The 21,032-nt window shown below is 41.6% G+C and overlaps 1 protein-coding gene across 2 annotated transcripts in view; it reads left to right on the plus strand.

The window, feature by feature from the left end:
- The window catches only part of LOC117354595 (zinc finger protein 420-like), a 59,052-nt gene extending 45,960 nt beyond the window's left edge, over positions 1-13,092 (plus strand). For both annotated transcript variants that reach the window (XM_033932377.1, XM_033932378.1), the window contains exon 4: positions 10,259-13,092. In XM_033932377.1, the coding sequence (XP_033788268.1) occupies positions 10,259-11,982 (1,724 nt within the window). In that variant the 3' untranslated portion in view covers positions 11,983-13,092. The remainder of the gene's footprint in view (positions 1-10,258) is intronic.
- Positions 13,093-21,032: the final 7,940 nt, after the last annotated feature.

The raw sequence follows: 21,032 nt of genomic DNA on the forward strand, positions 1-21,032 counted from the left end.
TGCAGTCGGCACATTCCAGTCCGCATCTGGTAGGTTGAAATCTAGTAATAGCAGCTCCCCTTTCAGACTCAGCTTATGGATAGCTTCTCCATTTATGTTGGAGGCTTATAGATGACTCTGTGTGTATAGAAGTTCCATCTTCTCTCTTCAAGCTTATCCATAACACTTTCTCTAGACCCCACTGCTTCAATATTGTTTTTCACATATAGTGCCCCTCCTTTATCCTTTATTTATTTATTTTGTTTAAATGAAGGGAGGAGGAGGGGCACTTTATTTGAAAAATGATATTAAATCAGCGGAAACACAGGGGTCCTGGGGTCTAGAGGAAGTGTTATTGATAAACTTGAAGAGAGAAGATGGAACTTCTATACACTTTCGACCATCTCTGTCCTTTCTAAAAAGGTTATAGCCCAGTATGGTTACATCCCACTCATGGGAATCATTGAACCATGTCTCTATGATAACAACAATATTCAAGTCAATTTCTAACATCAGGGGATGCAGATTCTGAACTTTGTTAGCTAAACTACAAGCATTTGTGCTCATTCTTATACAATCCCACTTTATTCCTAGATAAGTGGGTTATGCATCCCATGTCACAAGACTGCTTGTAGGAAGCCTCATTTACATAATTTTTTAGGAACTTTTTTTTAGGAAATAAAAAAGTCATAGGATAGAATGTAATGTCTTATTATGGATTAAGAGCTGTTTGAAAGATAGAAAACAGATAGTAGGTTTTAAATGTTCAAAATTCTAAATGGAGAAGGTTCACAAAGGGTGGGGTTCACAAAGGGTGTGGGGACTGCTACTTTTTAACATATTTATCAATGATCTAGAGATGGGAATAACTAATGAGGTAATTAAATTTGCTGATGATACAAAGTTGTTAAATTGCAAGAGGATTATGAAAAATTACAAGAGGATCTTGTGAGAATTGACATCAAAATTGCAAATGATGTTTAATGTGAGTGTGATGAGCCAGTAGAGGGAAGTCTCGACATCAGTAAAAGGATCTCATTTGTATATAGATATTGCAAAGACATCTGGGAGCTCTCTGCTCACCCTGAGTGGAAAAAGGAGCGGAACATAAGAGTTCCAGAGCAAAGAGCTGGGAAAAGTAAGGATGACTCCTGCAACAAAAGTGACCTTTGAGGAGAAGAATATTGGTGAAAGCCTAGCCCTCAGTAAGCCTAGCCTTGACTGGCCTGCCTGATAAAGCTTGGTGTGACCCAGAGAGTGCTCAAGCTTGACGAGCAGCAGAGAGCCTGGTGGAGAGTGCCCGAGGGACTGGGAAAGTCCTCAGTGAGAGTCCTCAATGAGAGTGCCTGAGGGACTGGAGAGTCCTCAGGGAATGACTGGTGACCAGAGGATCCGTGGATGGACTAGTATACTGGTGGAGCCCTGAATGACAATGTGGTTGGTGGAAAGACCAGTGGTGACCAGTGGAGGAATTGGAGTGACAAGGTGGGACTAAAGAGGCCAATAACCAGAGGGGATTGGTGATGTCTAGGACAGTTGGGGACCTAGGAAGCTAGTAACCAGAGTGACCAGCAGTGGCACTAGAGTGAGTGACTGGTGGTGACTAGAAGGGACTGGCTACCCAAATATCCAGGGATGACCGGTACTGACCAGAGTGATCAGAAGTAACCGGTGGTGACCAGAGGAACCAGCGGAGGCTGGAGCGATCTTTGGCACCCAGAGAGACCAGAGAAGTGTTTGGAGGAACCTGGTCGTGTTTTTAGCAGTGGGTCAGTAAAGTGTGGAGATCTTGATGACTAGAGGAGCCTAGGAGTGATGAAGTGACAGGTGATGACTGCTTGGCCCATTCACAGTGATGCATGTGGGAAATAAGAACCCGAACTATAGCCACATGATGTAAGTCTCTATGTTAGGATTTGATGCCCAGAAAAAGGATCTAGGTGTCATTGCTGAAGATATGTTGAAACTCTTAGCTCAAAGTGTGGTGGTGGCTAAGAAAGCAAATAGAATGTTAGGAATTATCAGAAAAGGAATTAAAAGTTAAGATGACAATGCTATAATGCCCTTGTATCGCTCTATGAAATGGTACAGAGAAGGGTAATGAAAATTATAAGAACATAAGAATTTGCCGCTGCTGGGTCAGACCAGTGGTCCATCATGCCCAGCAGTCGGCTCCTGCGGCAGCCCCCAGGTCAAAGACCAGTGCCCTGAGACCAGCCCTACCTGCATACATTCCAGTTCAACAGGAACCCGTCCAACTTTGTCTTAAATCCCTGGAGGATGTTTTCCCCTATAACATCCTCCGGAAGAGTGTTCCAGTTTTCCATCACTCTCTGGGTGAAGAAGAACTTCCTTACATTTGTATGGAATTTATTCCCTTTTAACTTTAGAGAGTGCCCTCTCGTTCTCCCTACCTTGGAGAGGGTGAACAACCTGTCTTTATATACTAAGTCTATTCCCTTCAGTATCTTGAATGTTTCAATCATGTTTCCTCTTTTCAAGGGAGAAAAAGCCCAGTTTCTCTAATCTCTCACTGTACGGCAACTCCTCCAGCCCCTTTACCATTTTAGTCACGCTTCTCTGGACCCTTTTGAGTAGTACCGTGTCCTTCATGTATGGCGACCAGTGCTGGATGCAGTTTTCCAGGTGAGGGTGTACCATGGCCCGGTACAGCAGCATGATAACCTTCTCCGATCTGTTTGTGATCCCCTTAATCATTCCTAGTATTCTGTTCGCCCTTATCGCCGCCGCACATGGCACGGACAGCTTCATCGATTTGTTGACCAGTACTCCCAAGTCTTTTTCCTAGGGGAGTCTCTCCAAGTACCGCCCTGGACATCGTGTATTTGTGTGTATAAGATTTTTATTACCGACATGCATCACCTTACACTTATCCACGTTGAAGCTCATCTGCCATGTCGCGGCCCCTTTCTCGAGCGTGTTTGTCACGTTGCAGATGTTCACAATCCTCCTGAGTCTTCACTACTCTGAATAACTTCGTATCATCCGCAAATTTAATCACCTCACTCGTCGTACCAATTTCCAGATCGTTTAAAAATATGTTTTAGAGTTCAGGTACCGAACCCTAAGACACTCCACTGGTGACGCTTTTCCAGTCTGAGTATTGTCCATTTACTCCCACTCTCTGTTTCCTATCTGCCAGCCAATTTTTAATCCACGTGATTATTTCACCCTCAATTCCATGGCTCGCAATTTTTCAAAGTAGTCATTCATGCGGAATCTTGTCGAAAGCTTTCTGAAAATCCAGATATACAGTGTTGACCGGGTCACCCTTGTCTATCCGTCTGTTTATTCCCTCGAAGAAATGCAGCAAATTTGTCAAGCAAGTTCTTCCTCTCCTAAAACCATGCTGGCTGGTCCTCATTAGATCGTGTCCGTCAAGGTGCTCAATGATACGGTCCTTTATCAGCAACTCTACCATCTTTCCCAGTACCAAGGTCAGACTCATTAGTCTGTAGTTTCCCAGATCACCCCTCAAACATTTCTTGAAGATCGGTGTAATATTCGCCACCTTCCAGTCTTCCGAAACCCTTCCCGATTTGATCGACAGATTGAAGCAGTTCAGCTATAGTGTGTTTCAGTTCCTTCATTACCCTCGGATGGATGCCATCCAGTCCTGGGGATTTATCATTTTTAAGCATATCAATCTGCCGGCATACGTCTTCTAGACTGATTGTCAACCCTGTCAGTTTCCCGTCTTCGTTTCTCGTGTATAGCCTGTCGGCTTCCGGTATATTGCATATATCCTCTTCAGTAAACACAGACACAAAAAATGTGTTCAGTTGGCGATGGCTTTATCCTCCTTTAGCACTCTCTTCATTCCTCGGTCATCCATTGGCCCCCAACGGCTTGAAGTTTTTTGCCTCCTTGGCTATTTTTTCCTCGTAGTCTCTTTTGGCCCCTCTTACCGCCTTATAGCACCTGCTTTGATGCTGTTTGTGCTTTTTCTAGTTTTCTTCCGTTGTTGAACTTTTCCATTCCTTAAACAAAGTCTTCTTGTCCTTGATCGCTTCCTTCACCGCTACAGTGAGCCACGCCGGTTCCTTGTTCTTTTTCCTCTTGGATCCCTTGTTGATATGCGGTATATATAGATTTTGTGCCTTGGTGACTGTGTCCTTAAAAAGGGACCATACTTGCTCTAGCATCTTTACAGTGCTTATCCTCTTCTTGATCTTCTTCCCCACCATGAGTCTCATCCCTTCATAATTCCCTTTTCGGAAGTTCAGTGTCGTGGCCGTTGTTCTGGATTGATGTTTCGTTCCCATGTCCAGGTTGAAGCGGATCATATGATCGCTGGTTCCAAGCGTCCCCTCTACTTATACACCTTGCGCCAGTCCTCGTAGTCTGTTTAGAATTAAGTCCAGAACTGAGTTTCCTCTCGTATTTTCCTTGACAAGTTGTTCCAGGAAGCAATCGCCTATAGCATCCAGGAACTTGGTCTCCCTACCTGAGCCAGAGGTGCCTAGGTTCCAGTCTGTCCCCGGATAATTGAAGTTGCCCATGATAACTGCGTTGCCTCCTTTGCAGTTGTGTTTAATCTCGTCCGTCATTTCTCCATCAATTTCTTCGGACTTCCTTGGGAGTAGGTAGTAGATGCCAATCTTCGTTTCTGTTCCATTTGTTCCCGAAATTATGGCCCATAGAGACTCTACCTTATAGTTTGATTCCGGCGTGTTCTCTCTGGTAGACTCAATTCCCTCTTTGATGTATAGGGCAATGCCCCCTCCTTTTTGAACCACTCTGTCTCGGCAGTATAGCTTGTTTCCCAGTAGCACAGTGTCCCAGATGTTTTCCTTGTTCTACCATGTTTCCGTGATGACGATGATGTCAAGGTTATCTTTTTGTGCCATAGCTTCTAATTCACCCATCTTATTCCTTAGGCTCCTTGCATTCGTGTACATACACTTGAGTTTGCGGCCTGTCACTTTCTTGCATTTCCTTCCCTCTTGTGTCCCTTTCGATCCGTCAAGATTTCTGTCTTGCCTATGATCCAGTGAGTCTTCCCTGCTATCTTCCTGCATGCTATCCTCTGGGTATAACAGCTCCTGAACCATCGACTCTTGGTCGACTGTTGGCTTTCCCCTTCTTTATGAGGAAAGGCTAAAGTGGCTAGGGCTCTTCAGCTTGGAGAAGATATCTCAGGGGTGATATGATAGGTGCCATCGACTCCGTGCTCAATTCCTCCAGTGTCATCTTCATTGTTCTCTATAAATGTGAAGGTATTCTTCAATTTTATATTTGTGCCAGGTTTGTGAACCTGTGATTTATGCCTGAAGGGGCTGTCGGGAATCCTACGGAGTCCGTGGAGATCCCACAGGAATCCTCTCCAGACTCATATGCCCAAGTTTCCAAGTTTATTAAAATTTTCTATCCCGCTCCAAGGGTCATAACCATCCATCTTCTATGTCTGTCCTTCCCTTCCATTTCCCTTCCCTCCCCTGGAAGTCTGGCATCTTTCCTTTTTTTCGTCTCCATCCACAGATCCACCTTTTTTCAACTACCCTTTCATCCAGCATCTCTCCCTCTTTTTTCACCCCAGGGTCCACCATCTCTCCCTTTCTTTTCCCAACTATCCTCCTAAACAGTATCTCTATCTCCCCTCCACACCATCCCTTGTGTCCAACTTGTCTACTTTTCTGTTCTTTCCTTCCCTAAATCCCATTGTCCACCATCTCTCTCCCACTCCTCTGTTTTTAGACCCATTATTTCTTCCCCCCCCAAAATCCGGCATATGCATGTCTCTTTGAACCCCCTTCCCTCCCTCCCTTCTACACCAGGGCCCTCTTCCCCCGAAGGCCCCACCCCTGAAAGCCTACCTGTCTCCCCTGAAGGCCTGCACCCCATCCCTGAAGGCCTGCACTGTCCCCCCTGAAGGTCTGCACCCCCCAAAAGCCTGCCCCTGCCCCCGCCCCCCCCCCAGAAGGCCTGCTTGTTCCTCCCTGCCATCCCACATCCATTTACCTAATTCCCGCAGGGAGCAGCTTGTAGAGAGGATCGCTGGTACTTTAGCGATCCTTGCAGGTTGCCATAGGCCTCAGGAGCTGTCTTCCCTCTGCTCCGATCCTGCCTATGACTCAGAGGAGGGGCAGGACCGCGGCAGAGGGAAGACAGCTCCTGAGGCCTATGGCAACCTGCAAGGATCGCTAAAATACCAGCGATCCTCTCTGCAGGCTGCTCCCTGCAGGAATTAGGTAAATGGATGTGGGAGGGCAGGGAGAAAGCTGGACACCACAGCTGACTTCCTGACTGACCCTCCCCCCTCGCCCTCTAAAGCAGGAGCGGCGGCGGCCAGCCAGCAAAAGGCAGCGCTGCAATCCTTCTTTAGGGTGCAAGGTGGGAGGGTCAATCACAGAATTGGGAGGCTGATTTTTTTGGGGGGGTTTAAAATCGTATCGATTCACCCGATGTGAATCGATTCGAATTGAGCAGTACTAAGAAGTCCTCGGCTCTTACCTCAACAGGCTTCTTTCTCTTGTAGTGCGCTACTGACCTTCATCCCGCCCTGCCAGCACTCTGTTTGGCCGGCATTCTTCAAGAGGCGGGCCAGTCAGGGGAAAAAAAGAGAAGGGAACCCGGCCCTGCGATCGACTGGGGTTGCCTGAGCGATCGACGTATTGGGCACCCCTGACTTAGAGACTTATGGGGATGGAAGAAGTTCCTCCAGGCTCCCATGTGATCCTACCTGTCTGCCTGTCTCCTCCTCCTGAGCTCTCCTCTACAACCTTCAACAGGCCACAGAGGCTTCCCTCTGATGCGTTTTGCCTTCCGGGTCCACCTGGCAGTGTATAGGAGGAACCGCTGCAGGTGGGAAAAGTAAATGCTGCAACAGACTTTGGGGGTGGGTGGAAGGGAGGGATATGAATGTTGCAATAGACAGGGGGGGATGGGTGGGTGGGAGGGAGGGAGGGAGGGAAATAGGAATGCTGCAGTGGCTTTGAGGGTGGGAAGGAGAGAAACAGGGATGCTATAAAGGACTTAGGGAATGGGTGAGAAGGAGGAAAACATGCTGCATCAGGCTTGGGGGTGGGAAGGAAGGAAACAGGAATGCTGCAATGGGCTTGGGGTTGGAAAGGAGGGAAATAGGGATGCTGCATCGGGCTTGGGGTTGGAAAGGAGGGAAACAGGGATGCTGCAATGGGCTTGGGGGGTGGGAAGGAGGAAAACTTTGATGCTCTGTAGGTGGGAAGGGAGAGAAAAAGATGCTGCACAGGCAGGATGGGGTTTAGGGAGGGAAAGAGAGATGTTGCTGGTAGTGGAGGGAAGAGATAGAGAAAATGGTTGGACATGAGGTTATGGAGCAGGAGGGAAGAAAAAGAGGGATAATTTGTTGGACTTGGTGGAGAGGAGAGAAGGAGAAATAGTGGATGTGGAGAGAGAAGGGTGGGATAGATGAAAAGGGTTGCAAGAGGGAGGAATGTTGGACATGGTGGAGGGAATCGAAGGAGAGATGTGACATGCTGCTGAAGAGGAGTGATAGAGGGAGAAATGTTAGACATGGCAGCATAGGGGGTAGGAGATTTCTCTCTTTCTTCACTCCCTTTGCAGTAAGGGAAGGAATGAGAGAGGAAGACATGTTGCACATGGAGGTGGTGGAGAGAGGGGAAGAAATGTTATGGAGAGGGGTAAAAGGAGATGGATCCAGGACAGAAGGGAGTGAGGATGCTGTACAATGGAAGAGAGGTAAGAGAGGAGAAATGGTGGACCATGGTAGGAGGAACCAATTGACAGCAGCTGTTTGAAGAAGAATTTTCAGAAGACAGAAAGAAAGGAAAAAAAAAAAAAAAGAGAAACTGAAACCAATTTGATGGAAAAATAAATCTTGACAAAGATAAAAAAAAAAGAAGAAATTTATTGACTGAAATGCGTTAGTTCTGGGAAATGCTATAGCTGGTGAGGATCCCCAAGCCCCACCAGCTGAGGACCCCTTCCAGAGGTGGCTGGAACTCCCTTCAACCAAGCATAGCAGTCACTGGCAGCATCCTTGAGCCACTGAGGTGCAGGCATCTGTGGCTTAGGGATGTTGCTGCTGCTTGCCAAGCTTGGTAAAAGGGATTTTTGACCACCTTCAGAGGAAGTCTTCAGCTGACATAGCTTGAGGGTCCTAATCAGCTGGAGTATTTATATTTACATAGAGACTGTGGCAGATACCCATTTACAAATTATGTATTCTTCCCAATTAATATTTCCAAATTAATAGTGTTTTTGCTCTCTACCAGAGCCTCAAATTTAGTAGCATAATTAAATAATAGCGGGCTAGATGCATTAAAGTCAGCGATCGTCGCTAAACCTGTTTTCACAGCTTTAACGATGATCGCTATTCACAAAACGGCTCACTGTGTTTTTCTCCTTAATCGCCTATTTTCTGATCCGGCCATGGAAATTAGCTAAAACCCCATGCAAAGTAGCCAAGTGATTGATGCACTAACATCGCTTGGCTATGCAAAACAAAAAAAACCAAAAACAAGGGGTTTTAGCAGTCTGGCTTTTTTTTCAATTGCACAGATATTTTGCGCCGCTTCAGAACAGTGGACTGTTCCCTCTCTGGTGCATCATGGGTAGGGGCCTAAGGCCCTGATGGCTCAGTCACCTAAGGTCCCACCCCTTTGGCATCTGATCCAATCAGGGCCTTAGGCTCCGCCCTGTGCATTACATGATGCACCAGGGAAGGAAAAGCCAGCCTGCCATTCTGGAGCGACGAGCCTACGAGCAGGATGGACTGAACTTCCATCCTACTCCGAGAAGGTACAGGGGGTGGCGGAAGACCTCCGGTGGCAGGAGGGAGTTTACATCCCTTCTACATTTTTTGGGGGGTGGGGTAAAAGTGGGAGGGTAGAGGATGGGTGGGGGCATCCCTCATGCCATGTCGCTGCCGTGGGGAGGGGGAGAAGTCGCATTGGCAGGAGGGTGTAGGCAGCCCTCCTGCATTTTTGCTGCTGTGGGGAGGGGGGGGGGTCGCAGTGCCCTAACAGTAGTGACAGGAGACTGCTTCCCGTGTCACTGCTGTTAGGGCTCTGCACATTTGTCAATCACTCATTGAGCGATTGATCTGTCAAGTTTGCATGCAAATGATTTCCATGCGAACTTGGTAGTGCATTGAATGTTAGTTCAGAATAGGCCAACAGTGAGCCACTGATTAGACTATCTTTAATGCATCCAGTCCTACTTCTGAAGTTTATGGGAACAGGCAGGGACGGACGGGGATGGATTGCATTCAGGTTTGATTTCTGTCCCCATGCAACTGTCTATTCAGAAGGCCTCTCTGAGAGGTGAAACATATTGAAGGGAGCACTACCTGATCCAGAAAATTAGTTATGGAAGTGTTTCATTAGAAGACCAAGCTTCTCAGAAGAGTAGAAAGGTTTTCTGGAAAAAAAAAGTGTCAGGAGGACCCTGGCAAAGGGAATCTACCTGTGAGAGACATCTAGAATAATATCCATTGTCAGACGGAACAGTGGTCAAAAGCGATAGGTAAATAAGAGAGAATCAGAAAGTGATCAGACCAGGGTATTGGGAAGGCGAACAACCATTAGTGGGCAAAGGTCCCAATCCCTTCTGAGAGTTTGCCCCAGGAGTTCAGTCCAAGGAGCTTGCCCAAGGAGGCTGCAGTTTCCAATTCAATTTTATAATCACTTTGGTGAGTTGAGGTGAGACATTTGGGTCACATGACCCGTACTCTAGAAAGTCCGTTTGGCAACATTCAAGACTGACAAAGAGGAGCAGAGCAGCAATTGCTAGTAAATAGTCAACCATACAAGCAGCAGTCGCAGTGCTGACCATCTTAGCACGATTCAGGTAGTGGAGTCTGGTCAGACCCTGAAATTATGTGGAAGGACAGTGGCAATATTCAGTGCCGGTACCTGGATGGCTAACTGGGCAACTAAGACCACTTAAATACTAGTCCTAACTGTATCTATTTAGCTGTGGGTACTGCACTGAATACCAGCTGTACCCACATAACTTCCAACTATCACCCATGAACTAGATTTAAATACTCGTGCTTGGATATGGCACAGCATTGACCATCTGGGACTAAGCTAGTTAGCAGTTAACAGCTTTATAGAAAATGCTCAGTGCCCCTGGCTGAATATTGATCCATAACAATTCAACAATTAATATAAGCAGGAATAAAACTCATTACGTATAAATATAACTAATAAAAGTTTCTTTTTATCATATCTACGAATACACAAAATAATCCAAATGGGAAAGAAACATTCTACATCCTTATTTTATGATATAACTTTTTATTTTCAAACAGGTTTAAAAGGTCTTCAGAGGATCAATGAAAACGAGAGGTCATTCACATGTCCAGAATGTGACAAATGTTTTCATCACCAATCAAAATTAAAAATACACAAGAGGATTTGTAAAGGAGAGAAGCCATATACCTGTTCAGAATGTGGTAAAAGATTTTTTCAGCAATCAAAATTAAGAGCACACAAGAGGATTCATACTGGAGAGAAACCGTTTACCTGTCCTGAATGTGGTAAAAACTTTTCTCAGAATTCGCATTTAACATTACACAAGAGGATTCATACTGGAGAGAAACCGTATACTTGTTCAGAATGTGGTAAAAACTTTACTCAGAATTCACATTTAACACTACACAAGAGGATTCATACTGGAGAGAAACCATATACTTGTCCAGAATGTGGTAAAAGCTTAACTCGGAATTCACATTTAATATTACACATGAGACTTCATACTGGAGAGAAACCATATAGTTGTGTAGAATGTGGTAAATGGTTTAATGATCAATCAAAATTAAAGCTGCACAAGAGTCGTCATATCGGAGAGAAACAATATACCTGTCCAGAATGTGGCAAAAGCTTTAATCAGCAATCAAAATTAAGAACACACAAGAGGATTCATACTGGAGAGAAACCATATACCTGTCCAGTATGTGGTAAAAGCTTTAATCAGCAATCATATTTAACGCTACACAAGAGAATTCATACTGGAGAGAAACCATATACTTGTCCAGAATGTGGCAAAAGTTTTACTCAGCAATCGCATGTAACACTACACAAGAGGATTCATACTGGAGAGAAACCATATACCTGTCCAGAATGTGGCAAAAGTTTTACTCAGCAATCAAAATTAAGAACACACAAGAGAATTCATACTGGAGAAAAACCATATACTTGTCCAGAGTGTGGTAAAAGTTTTACTCAGCAATCGTATGTAATGCTACACAAGAGGATTCATACTAGAGAGAAACAATTTACCTGTCCTGAATGTTGTATAAGCTTTAATCAGCGATCAGATTTAACTCTCCACAAGAGGCTTCATATTGGGAAAAAACCATATACTTGTCCAGAATGTGGCAAAAGCTTTAATCAGCATTCAAAACTAAGAACACACAAGATGATTCATACTGGAGAGAAACCATATACCTGTCCAGAATGTGGTAAAAGCTTTAATCAGAAATCACATTTAACACTACACAAGAGGATTCATACTGGAGAGAAACCATATACTTGTCCAGAATGTGGTAAAAGTTTTACTCAGCAATCACATTTAAAACAACACAAGAGGATTCATACTGGAGAGAAACCATATAGTTGTCTAGAATGTGGTAAATGTTTTAATGCGCAATCAAAATTAAAGCGGCACAAGAGGGCGCATACTGGAGAGAAACCATTTACCTGTCCTGAATGTGGTAAAAACTTTTCTCGGCATTCATGTTTAACACAACACAAAATGATTCATACTGGAGAGAAACCGTATACTTGTCCAGAATGTGGTGAAAGCTTTAATCAGCAATCACATTTAACACTACACAAGAGAATTCAAAAACCATATAGTTGTCTAAAATGTGATAAATACTTTAATGAGCAATCAAAATTAAAGCTGCACAAGAGGGCTAATACTGGAAAGAAACCATATACCTGTCCAGAATGTGGGAAAAGCTTTAATTGGCAATCAAATTTAAAACTGCATGAGAGGATTCATATGATGAGTGATTTCCCCCAAGAGTAATAATTTTCATGTTCAGAATGCAGTAAAATATTTTATGTGGCGTCAGCTTTAAGAAGGAACAATAGAATATATACAGGAAAGAAACCATATACACGTCCAGAATTAGGTAAAAGCTTTAATCAGTTATCACATTTAAAGATATACAGTAAGATAGTGTATATGAACATCTAGGAATGGCGGAAGAAACTACTGAAAAATTGCTGACAAAATATCAATAAAGAATATTACACAAGTCATAAAAAATTTTTTATCAGAATCATCTGACAATACAGCACATTTTTCTACATCAATTTTTCATGCTGATTTCAGATCTATTAGTTTTTTAGTCATGTAAACTTTTAAAGTTATGACTAATGTTAGTTTATAGCATTTTAGCATATTGGTTTTTAAGAATTGCAACATCAACTTAAAGAAATGTTGTAGTATCTTTGGCCCAAAGTCAAATAAGCACACAGCATAACATAATTATACTGGACTGTGTCACTTAGCAACCAATATTGCTTCATAAATGCTTAGAGTATGATTTATTTTTGTGAGTTGTGTCTGGATTGTCACAGCACAACATCCAGCAGTAGTCAGCTATCATACTCTCACTCTAGAAACCTTGGTAGTAATGCTCCATTAACTGAAGATCCTGGTGAACACGTTCTCCTTGCTCGTCACTCACCATACCAAAATTTTCCAGAAAAGAGTCAAAGATGTGAGTGTAAAAAGTGTATTTTTAATTACATGTGACAGCCAAGTTTCTGATATGAGTCAAGGAGATTCTGAACTCCTTCCTTGTATAAAGGTTGCCCAGAAAGCTTTCCACTAACCACTTGAATACCTCCCAAGCTTCAAGCTCAGCTGCTGAGAGTGATTGCTTCAAATCTTCATCCTGCATAACGGACTTGATCTGTGGGCCTATAAATATCCCTTCTTTCAGTTTTGCAGTGCTGATTTTTGGAAATTTCTTAACAAGATATTGAAAACCTTGCAAGTTTGCTTTACCCGTGGCCTTTACCAGGTTCTTCATCAACCCCAGATTGATATGAAGAGGTGGAAGAAATATTTTATGAGGATCCACCAATGGTATAAATTTCACACTGCTTGTCCCCGTGTTATAGGTATCCCTCAGCTGCCAGACACGCTTGACATAATGTTCAGCTGTAGATCTGCTATCCCACAAACACAAGAAACAGCAGTATTTAGTATTTAATGACCTTTAGATCACCACAGATGTTCCACTGGTGTGTTTTATAACTGATTGCTTGGCAATTGGGATACTTGGTTTGGAATTTCCGTTATGCAGTAACACTGCCTTCAAGCTTCTCTGTGAAGAATCAATGAAGAGACGCCATTCATCTGGACAATGCACTTGTGACAAACTGAAGAGCCTGTTGATGTCATGACAAAAGCTTAATGATATAAATAAAGAATTGGCTAAACGGTCCTCATCCTTTAAAGGAAATGTAAGGGCTAGAAACTAGTCACTTAAATGATAGATAATGGACATCAGTATGAGCCTTTCATGGATCAACGAAAGAGTATAGGCTCGGGCTGTACCTCATAGGTGACTAGCACCAGACGTAAGTCCAAATGAGAGTTGCCCCATACATCATTTAGTCCATCTAGACGTGACCACTCTATTCAGTGTGAACATAAAAAATGTCTATTAAACATTACCATCAAGGGAGAGGACACAATAAAATTTAATGAAAAAGAATTTAAAGAAATGTAAAAAAAATCTATAATAAAAAAATAATAAAAAATCTTAGTATCATCAATAAACTCCCAAAGACATCACAGTATATAAGGTCCTTAAAGTGCAAGTGCTTGAAAAAAATTTCATGCTAGCGTGCTTTAAAAATCCATGCTATAAAAGTTAATATTGTTATAAGTCTTAAATATTGGAAAAAATTAAGATCAAAAATTTGTGACAATCTCTTAATAAATAGAAAACGTAACTCAATCCGTAAAGAAAAAGTTCATGTGAAAATAAGAAAAATATGTAGAAAAGTTCTTAAATGCTAGAAAAGAAAACAACCAATAAAGTGTCTAATTCGTAGATTTAAAGTTCATAGCACCACTAGTATTATAAAGAATTCATCAAAAACTTCATAAATTTAAAGTTCATGGCACCACTTATTCATAACACCGCTTCTATTGTAGAAATTCATTAGAAGCTATTTGATACAGGTCGGTACTTAGCTGTGTCTTGTTGAAGAACATATGCTGCCTTGAGAAGTAATGTCGCCACTCGACAGAGCTCTGTTTCGCCCCCTTCTTCAGGAGCGGAGATACACATAAAGCAGACTTCCTTAATCAAGAATGCACATAAAGCAAGCTTTCAAAGTTAAGGCGGCAGAAGTTACATTTATTCTGTCAATGCCGTATCCCGGAGCGTGAAAAAAACGCTGCGTTTCATGAAAAATACTACAAAACCCACTCAACATTAACTGATGAACATGATGTGTTGACCTGTATTATAGAACACTAAAACTGATATTGAAAAGTACTTTAACATCACAGAATAAATTTACAGGCTATTAATCAACTGGCATTTACTGCACTCCAATATAGTCTTGGTATTGTGGACTGGCCTCTTAAAGAACTTGAAAAACTAAATGTATGAGCAAGAAACCTCCATGCCCACGAGCTCATCTGTAAATATCAGTGTATGCCTAGGCTAGAACATTCCTTGATCTGAAGGAGAAATGAGTCTCAAATAAATAGCAGCTCGATAGGTGTAATCTCTCATGGGTCTCCTGGCTTACCTAATGGCATCATTAGATCCCAATGCACAAGCATTCTGATGATTACAAGATATGGGTAAAATCCTTCGGTAACAGACCCAGACCACTCAGGATAATTTCTTTACTGTAGCTAGCAGGCTGTCCCAAGCATATCACTTCCCTCCTGTACCTGTTTCCTTTGGATAAAGAACTCTGTCCACTCCATTGGTTGAAACTCAACAGAAACTTTATTCTTCCAACTTCAGCAACATTTAACTGGCACAACAGGTTACAGGAGTACTCTCCAACTTATTTACATCGTTTAGCAAGTGTATAGATGTAACTTATCACAAGTTAAGTCTCCTATAGTGACGTAGCGGAAGCAGATGGCTGGTTAGCGTGTGAGCTAGAATTAGCTCCACGCTAGACAAGGTGTAATTAGCCTTCTACCCCCACTGAAACTCAATTAAAACTCCATGGAGGAGTATCAAGGAAAGAGAAGCCCTGTGTTTGGATAAACTTCTTTCTTTTCCCTCTTTGCACTTCCCTGCTCCGGTCCTGGGCTGTTAAACTTACAAGTTGCAGTTGCTACTCGCTGAGCTCCAGCTGACCCCACCCACAGAGGAAAAGACCAATGGAACGAAGTTGAAGAACAGATCCTGGCATGCTGGTGGGGACTTAACTTTTGTTAACTATATGAGAAAAACCAGCCTTGGGTTGAATACCGGTCTGGCAATTCGTAACTGCTATCTGAAGGATATGTGACGCTGAGGCGACACCCTACAGTTGGTGTCTGCTTTCATTTGACCAACTTTGTCTCCCAGTTAAACTGCTGGTATGATAAGAGTGAAAAGGTGAGCTGTATGCTGCTGGGATTTGCTGCACCACTTTTGGGAACATATGTAGCTTAACAAACTTTGGGACAATGAGTCCTTTCTTGAGTTTTTTTATATTTCACAAACGCCAACTCTTTTGCCTTTATTTTTTCCGCCACTAGTTTAGAGAACCATATCAGTTTCCTTTTTCTCTTGTTTTTATTTATTTTTTTCACATAAAGGTCAGTAGCCATTTTTATTGCTCCTTTCAGCTTAGACCCCTGATTTTCCACTTCTCTTATGTTCTCCATTCCTAATAGTTCTTCCTTTATGTATTCTCCCATTTTACTAAAGTCCGTATGTTTGAAATCTAGGACTTTTGAGTTTTGTGTATCTACCCTCCCCTGTTATATCAAACCAAACCATTTTATGATCGCTGCTTTTCAGGTGGGTACCCGCTTGAACATTTTAGATACTCTTCCCATTTGTGAGTATCAGTGGGGCACTTCTCAGATAGACCTATTTGCGTTCCCCCCATCAATCACAAACTGCCTCAATTCTGTTCTCATCGGATGGAATTAGATGCTTTTCTCCTCAATTGGATGGAGAAATTCCTGTATGCTTTCTTCCAATTCCTCTTCTTAAGACGCTGGTCAAGCTCAAACAAGAGTTAGCCACCATGATCCTAATAGCTCCTCGATGGCCCAGACAGCTGTAATTCTCCCTTCTACTTCAACTCAACATCCGATAACTGCAGATTTTTCCATCTCTTCTCACTCAGCATCAAGGGTCTGTTTTGCATCCCATCCTACAGTCTCTACACCTGACAGCTTTGGTACCTTTCAGCATGACCCCCCCACAGAACCTGATGCATACTACTTCTATTAACCATGTATTCTCCCTGGAAATGCCCAGGCCAACTCTTGTAAACTAGATAGGTATTGGCGTGATAGAAGACACAAATGTAATGCTTGCTGAGATTACCCTCAGGATAAAATTAACAATGTTTTCTGGAGACTTCACTGGCAACTCAGAGGTGAGAGGGGAAATGTCCTGTTAGATAAGAATTGAATTGACTGATGAGAACAATCTATGATAAAAGAGACACTGGTTTGAAAGTAGTTCATATGCTTGAAGCAACTGGCAACTGCTTTCTTTTGGGACATAATTATTGCTGCTCAGTGAGGGAACTACTGTGAACAAGAAGGGAAAGAAAACAATTTGTATGTGGATTAGAACTAGCCCTCAATAAAGAGACCTACCAGCAAGAGGATTGCAGTAATTGGACATTATAATTAGATTTTAATTGAGACAGACTTGGAAATATGGCAAATAAAAAACTAGACCAAAGCTTTTGCTTTTCATGGAAATGACAATTTCAAAAATGGCTCTATTACAGGAAGACTTGGAGCAAAATGTTTTTTGGAAAAGAATCAATAGAAACACTGGAGATATCCCCTGTGGAACAAGTATTAGCCAGTAAACAAGATTTACAACAGTGGATGGGAGATATCAAACTTTCACTAGCAGTTTTTGCATCAGACATAAAAGTCAATATTGATGGACTACACAAAAAAATGGATGATATGAGTCAAAACCTTCAGGGATTCGAAGAACAGGTCATTTTACATGATCAGGAAATATCTGAAATTCAAAAACATTGTAGTCACCTAGATTTGACAATGGAGGATTTACTTCTTAAAATTGAAGATGGAGAAAACAGGGCGAAGTGAAACAATTTAAGATTTTGTGGAATACCTGAGGCTAACGAGATTAAAGATCTGATGGCTTTTATGCAATCTTTATGCCATAAGTTTCTGCAGGCGGAAGATCCAGAGATAAATCTACCGGTTATAGAATTTGAATGAGTCCACTGGGCAGCAGCGAAAAGAGCGAACAGAATGCTAGGAAAGATTAAGAAGGGGATCATGAACAGATCGGAGAAGGTTATCATGCCACTGTACTGGGCCATGGTACACCCTCATCTGGAATACTGCGTCCAGCACTGATCGCCGTACATGAAGAGGGACACAGTACTACTCGAAAGGGTCCAGAGAAGAGCGACTAAAATGGTTAAGGGGCTAGAGGAGTGAGAGATTAGAGAAACTGGGCCTCTTCTCCCTTGAAAAGAGGAGCCTGAGAGGGGACATGATCAAAACATTCAAGATATTGAAGGGAATAGACTTAGTAGATAGAGACAGGTTGTTCACCCTCTCCAAGATAGAGAGAACGAGAAAGCACTCTTTAAAGTTAAAAGGGAATCGATTCCGTACAAACGTAAGGAAGTTCTTCACCCAGAGAGTGGTAGAAAACTGGAACGCTCTTCCGGAATCTATTATAGGGGAAAGCATCCTCCAGGGATTAAAGAAAAGGTTAGACAAGTTCCTGTTGAACCAGAACGTACGCAGGTAAAGCTAGTCTCAGGACACTGGTCTTTGACCGAAGGGCCACCGCGTGAGCGGACTTCTGGGCACGATGGACCACTGGTCTCACCCAGCAGCGACAGTTCTTATGTTCTTATATTCTTTGGGCCCTCAAAAGCAGAGAAGCCAAGAGACATAATAGTATACTTTTGCGATTTCCACAGAAAGAGAGAGTGCTATAAGTAGCACGAAAAGTTGGTCACATCAGGATGAATAATGTGAAGGTGGAACTATTTGCGGATCTATCTTCAGCAATTTTAAAATGCTGCTGCGATTGCAGAGAAGTTCCAAATGCTTACAACAAAATAACATTCGATATAAATGGCACTACCCATTTGGGATCTCCTTTATGATAGAAAATAAGCAGCATAAAGTAACATCAGCACTAGAAGCCCGCAGCTACTTACTCAGGCCAATCTTTGGCTGGGGAAGGAGAAAAGCAGCACAAGGATCAATCACATTCTCTGACTATGGAAATATCTAGTCAGAGATGGCATAGAATAGATCAGAAAAAAACGACTACAGAGATACCTGGAATAATAGTAACTGATTTAGAGATGTAAGGGCTAATTATAGGCTTGTTGAAAAATGAATATTGGTTGGCTTGGAGGGTAGATAACTGAGATGTGATGTAGGGATATTCTGCTTTGGCTATGTTATAAAAAAGTTGAACCTTGTTTCTGGATTTGGGGGATTAGGTGTTAGGGTTGGTATAGGGTGGATAGGTGGGGGGAGGGGATGCCAGGAGGTGATAAGTATGACTGGTGGGGATTGAAAGATGAGAGTGGTATGAGTGTTTTAAGAGTAGTAATATGGTCTTACATAAAGAAAGATGTCTTTTAATTATCAAAATTGTGTTTCAATAAATGTTCGTGGATTAAATTCCCCAAGGAAACGCAAACTTTTTTTAAAGAAGCTGAATACATGCATATGTCAATAGGTTTTGCCCAAGAGACTCATCTGCTTCCAAGTTGTGAAAAACTTTTAAATCTAAATCAAATGGGGTTGCAATTTTACTAGAAAATTTAATATGTCCAGTAGTTGAGAAGGTTATTAGAGATAAGGAAGGAAGATTTATATTATTAAAGGTGAAAATGGGAGGGAGATTATATACTCTCTTAAATTTATATGCCCCCAATTCTAATCAAGGAAATTTCTTTGATAAGTTAAATGACGCATTGAAAGCCCATTTAGAGGGAAATTTGAAAATAGGGGGAGATTTTAATCTGTCCCTTAATCCAGAGAGAGATAATTCCTCTCGTGTTGCTATGTATGGCAAAAAGGATAGGAAACATTTGAAAAAATTTTGGAGAATTAGGATGTAATTGACATTTGGCGTTTTCAACATCCATTAAATATGTGGAATAATACACATATATCCGGGGGGAGGGTATATCTTTTGTGTGATTTTATTCCCTGATGAAAATGTGTTTGGGGGAGGGGGTTTTATTGTTGTATTGATATTGAATGATTATATGTGCATATATGATTATTATTTGTATGTATATTGTATTGCTTTTTTTGGCAGTTTTGAAAACTTAAAGATTAAAAAAAAAAGATCAAGAATACACATTCTATTCATACCTTCTCTAGAATAGATTTTTAGCTAGTGAATAAAGAACTTGTTCCCCTGGTAGATAGATCAAATATTGCTACCCAAACATGGTCGGACCATGCTTCAATAGATATTACCGTTCGGATATTGCTGGAAAAAGAAGGAGTTAAATATTAGAAAATGGATGACTTCCTATTGTTAAATCCACAAAATATAGAACAGATTAGGAAAGAATTGTAAAACTGATGAGCAATGTGGATGGGATTACATCACCGATAAGTATATGGGAAGCTTTGAAAGCTGTATTAAGAGGGGAACATTTCTTTAGGTTCCTTTATTTATAAATCATGAATGCAAAAAAGGAGGGATTTACTTACTCTGATATATCATCTGGAATTAGAGCATAAGAAAAAGAAAAATGATAAAACAATAAAAGTTTATAGATATAAATCAGAGAAACTTAAACAACTGAGATTAGACCTACAAGAGATGGATTTGGAAGATATCAGTGTAAAATTGCAATCAGTACAAGAATATTTTGAATCAGCTAATAAAATGGGGAAACTTAGCACGTAAGAAATCTGTAAGAAATTATATTACTAAAATAAGTGATCAACATGGTAAGCAATGTACAACTTCTCATCAAATTCAGGATGCTTTTATATAATATTATAAGAAATTGTATACTCCGAAATATGAAGAATCGGCTGATAATTTATCTAAATTTTTTGAATAGTTGAATATCCCTTCTCTGTCAAAAGGTGAATGTGAACAATTGTCTATGTCAATTACTGAAGAGGTTTTATGGGCTATTAAGGATATGAAAATAGGGAAATAACCAGGCCTGGATGGCTATTCAACAAAATTTTATAAAGCATTTAAAAGTTATTTGATTAAACCTCTTGTAGCTTTCCTTAATAGCCTAGTGAAGGGTTCTCTCAACCACATTCATGGAGATTAGCTGGAATTATTCGTAGAGTATGTCACTTACTATGGAAAGTTCAATATTCAGGGGAATCAGCTTTAATTCTAGGAATTGATGCCAAAAAGGCCTTTGACAGGGTATATTTGCCTTATCTGTTTAAACTACTAGAAAAAATGGGCTTTGGGGGGCTTTTATGATGTGAATCAAGCACTTTATTTATCTCCCCTTCCATGTCTAAGGATAAATAGAATATATACAGAAAGTTTCCAACTAGGACGAGGGACCCGTCAAGGCTGTGCCTTATCTCCTATATTATTTTCCATAGCTATGGAACCATTGGCTCAATCTGTCATCATCTGGGCAATAGAATTTACAAAGGAAGAGAAAAAAAAACTCTTCAAGGAATTGGATCAGCAGGGGAGAAAGGACAAATAACAAATACTTAAGTACAGTGAGAAACACTAATTGTTACTCCAGGAACCACGAATGGTTAAGGAGAGCTAATTTGATAGTTGCAGCCCACAACAGTGGATTATAGACAAGATAATTTACAGAAAGCATTGCAGAAACTGGTGCGACAGACAGCTGTAGATTTTACAAGAGCTAGAAACATTTACT

This window comes from Geotrypetes seraphini, chromosome 2, assembly GCF_902459505.1.
Source record: "Geotrypetes seraphini chromosome 2, aGeoSer1.1, whole genome shotgun sequence".
NCBI classification, from domain to species: Eukaryota; Metazoa; Chordata; class Amphibia; order Gymnophiona; family Dermophiidae; genus Geotrypetes; species Geotrypetes seraphini.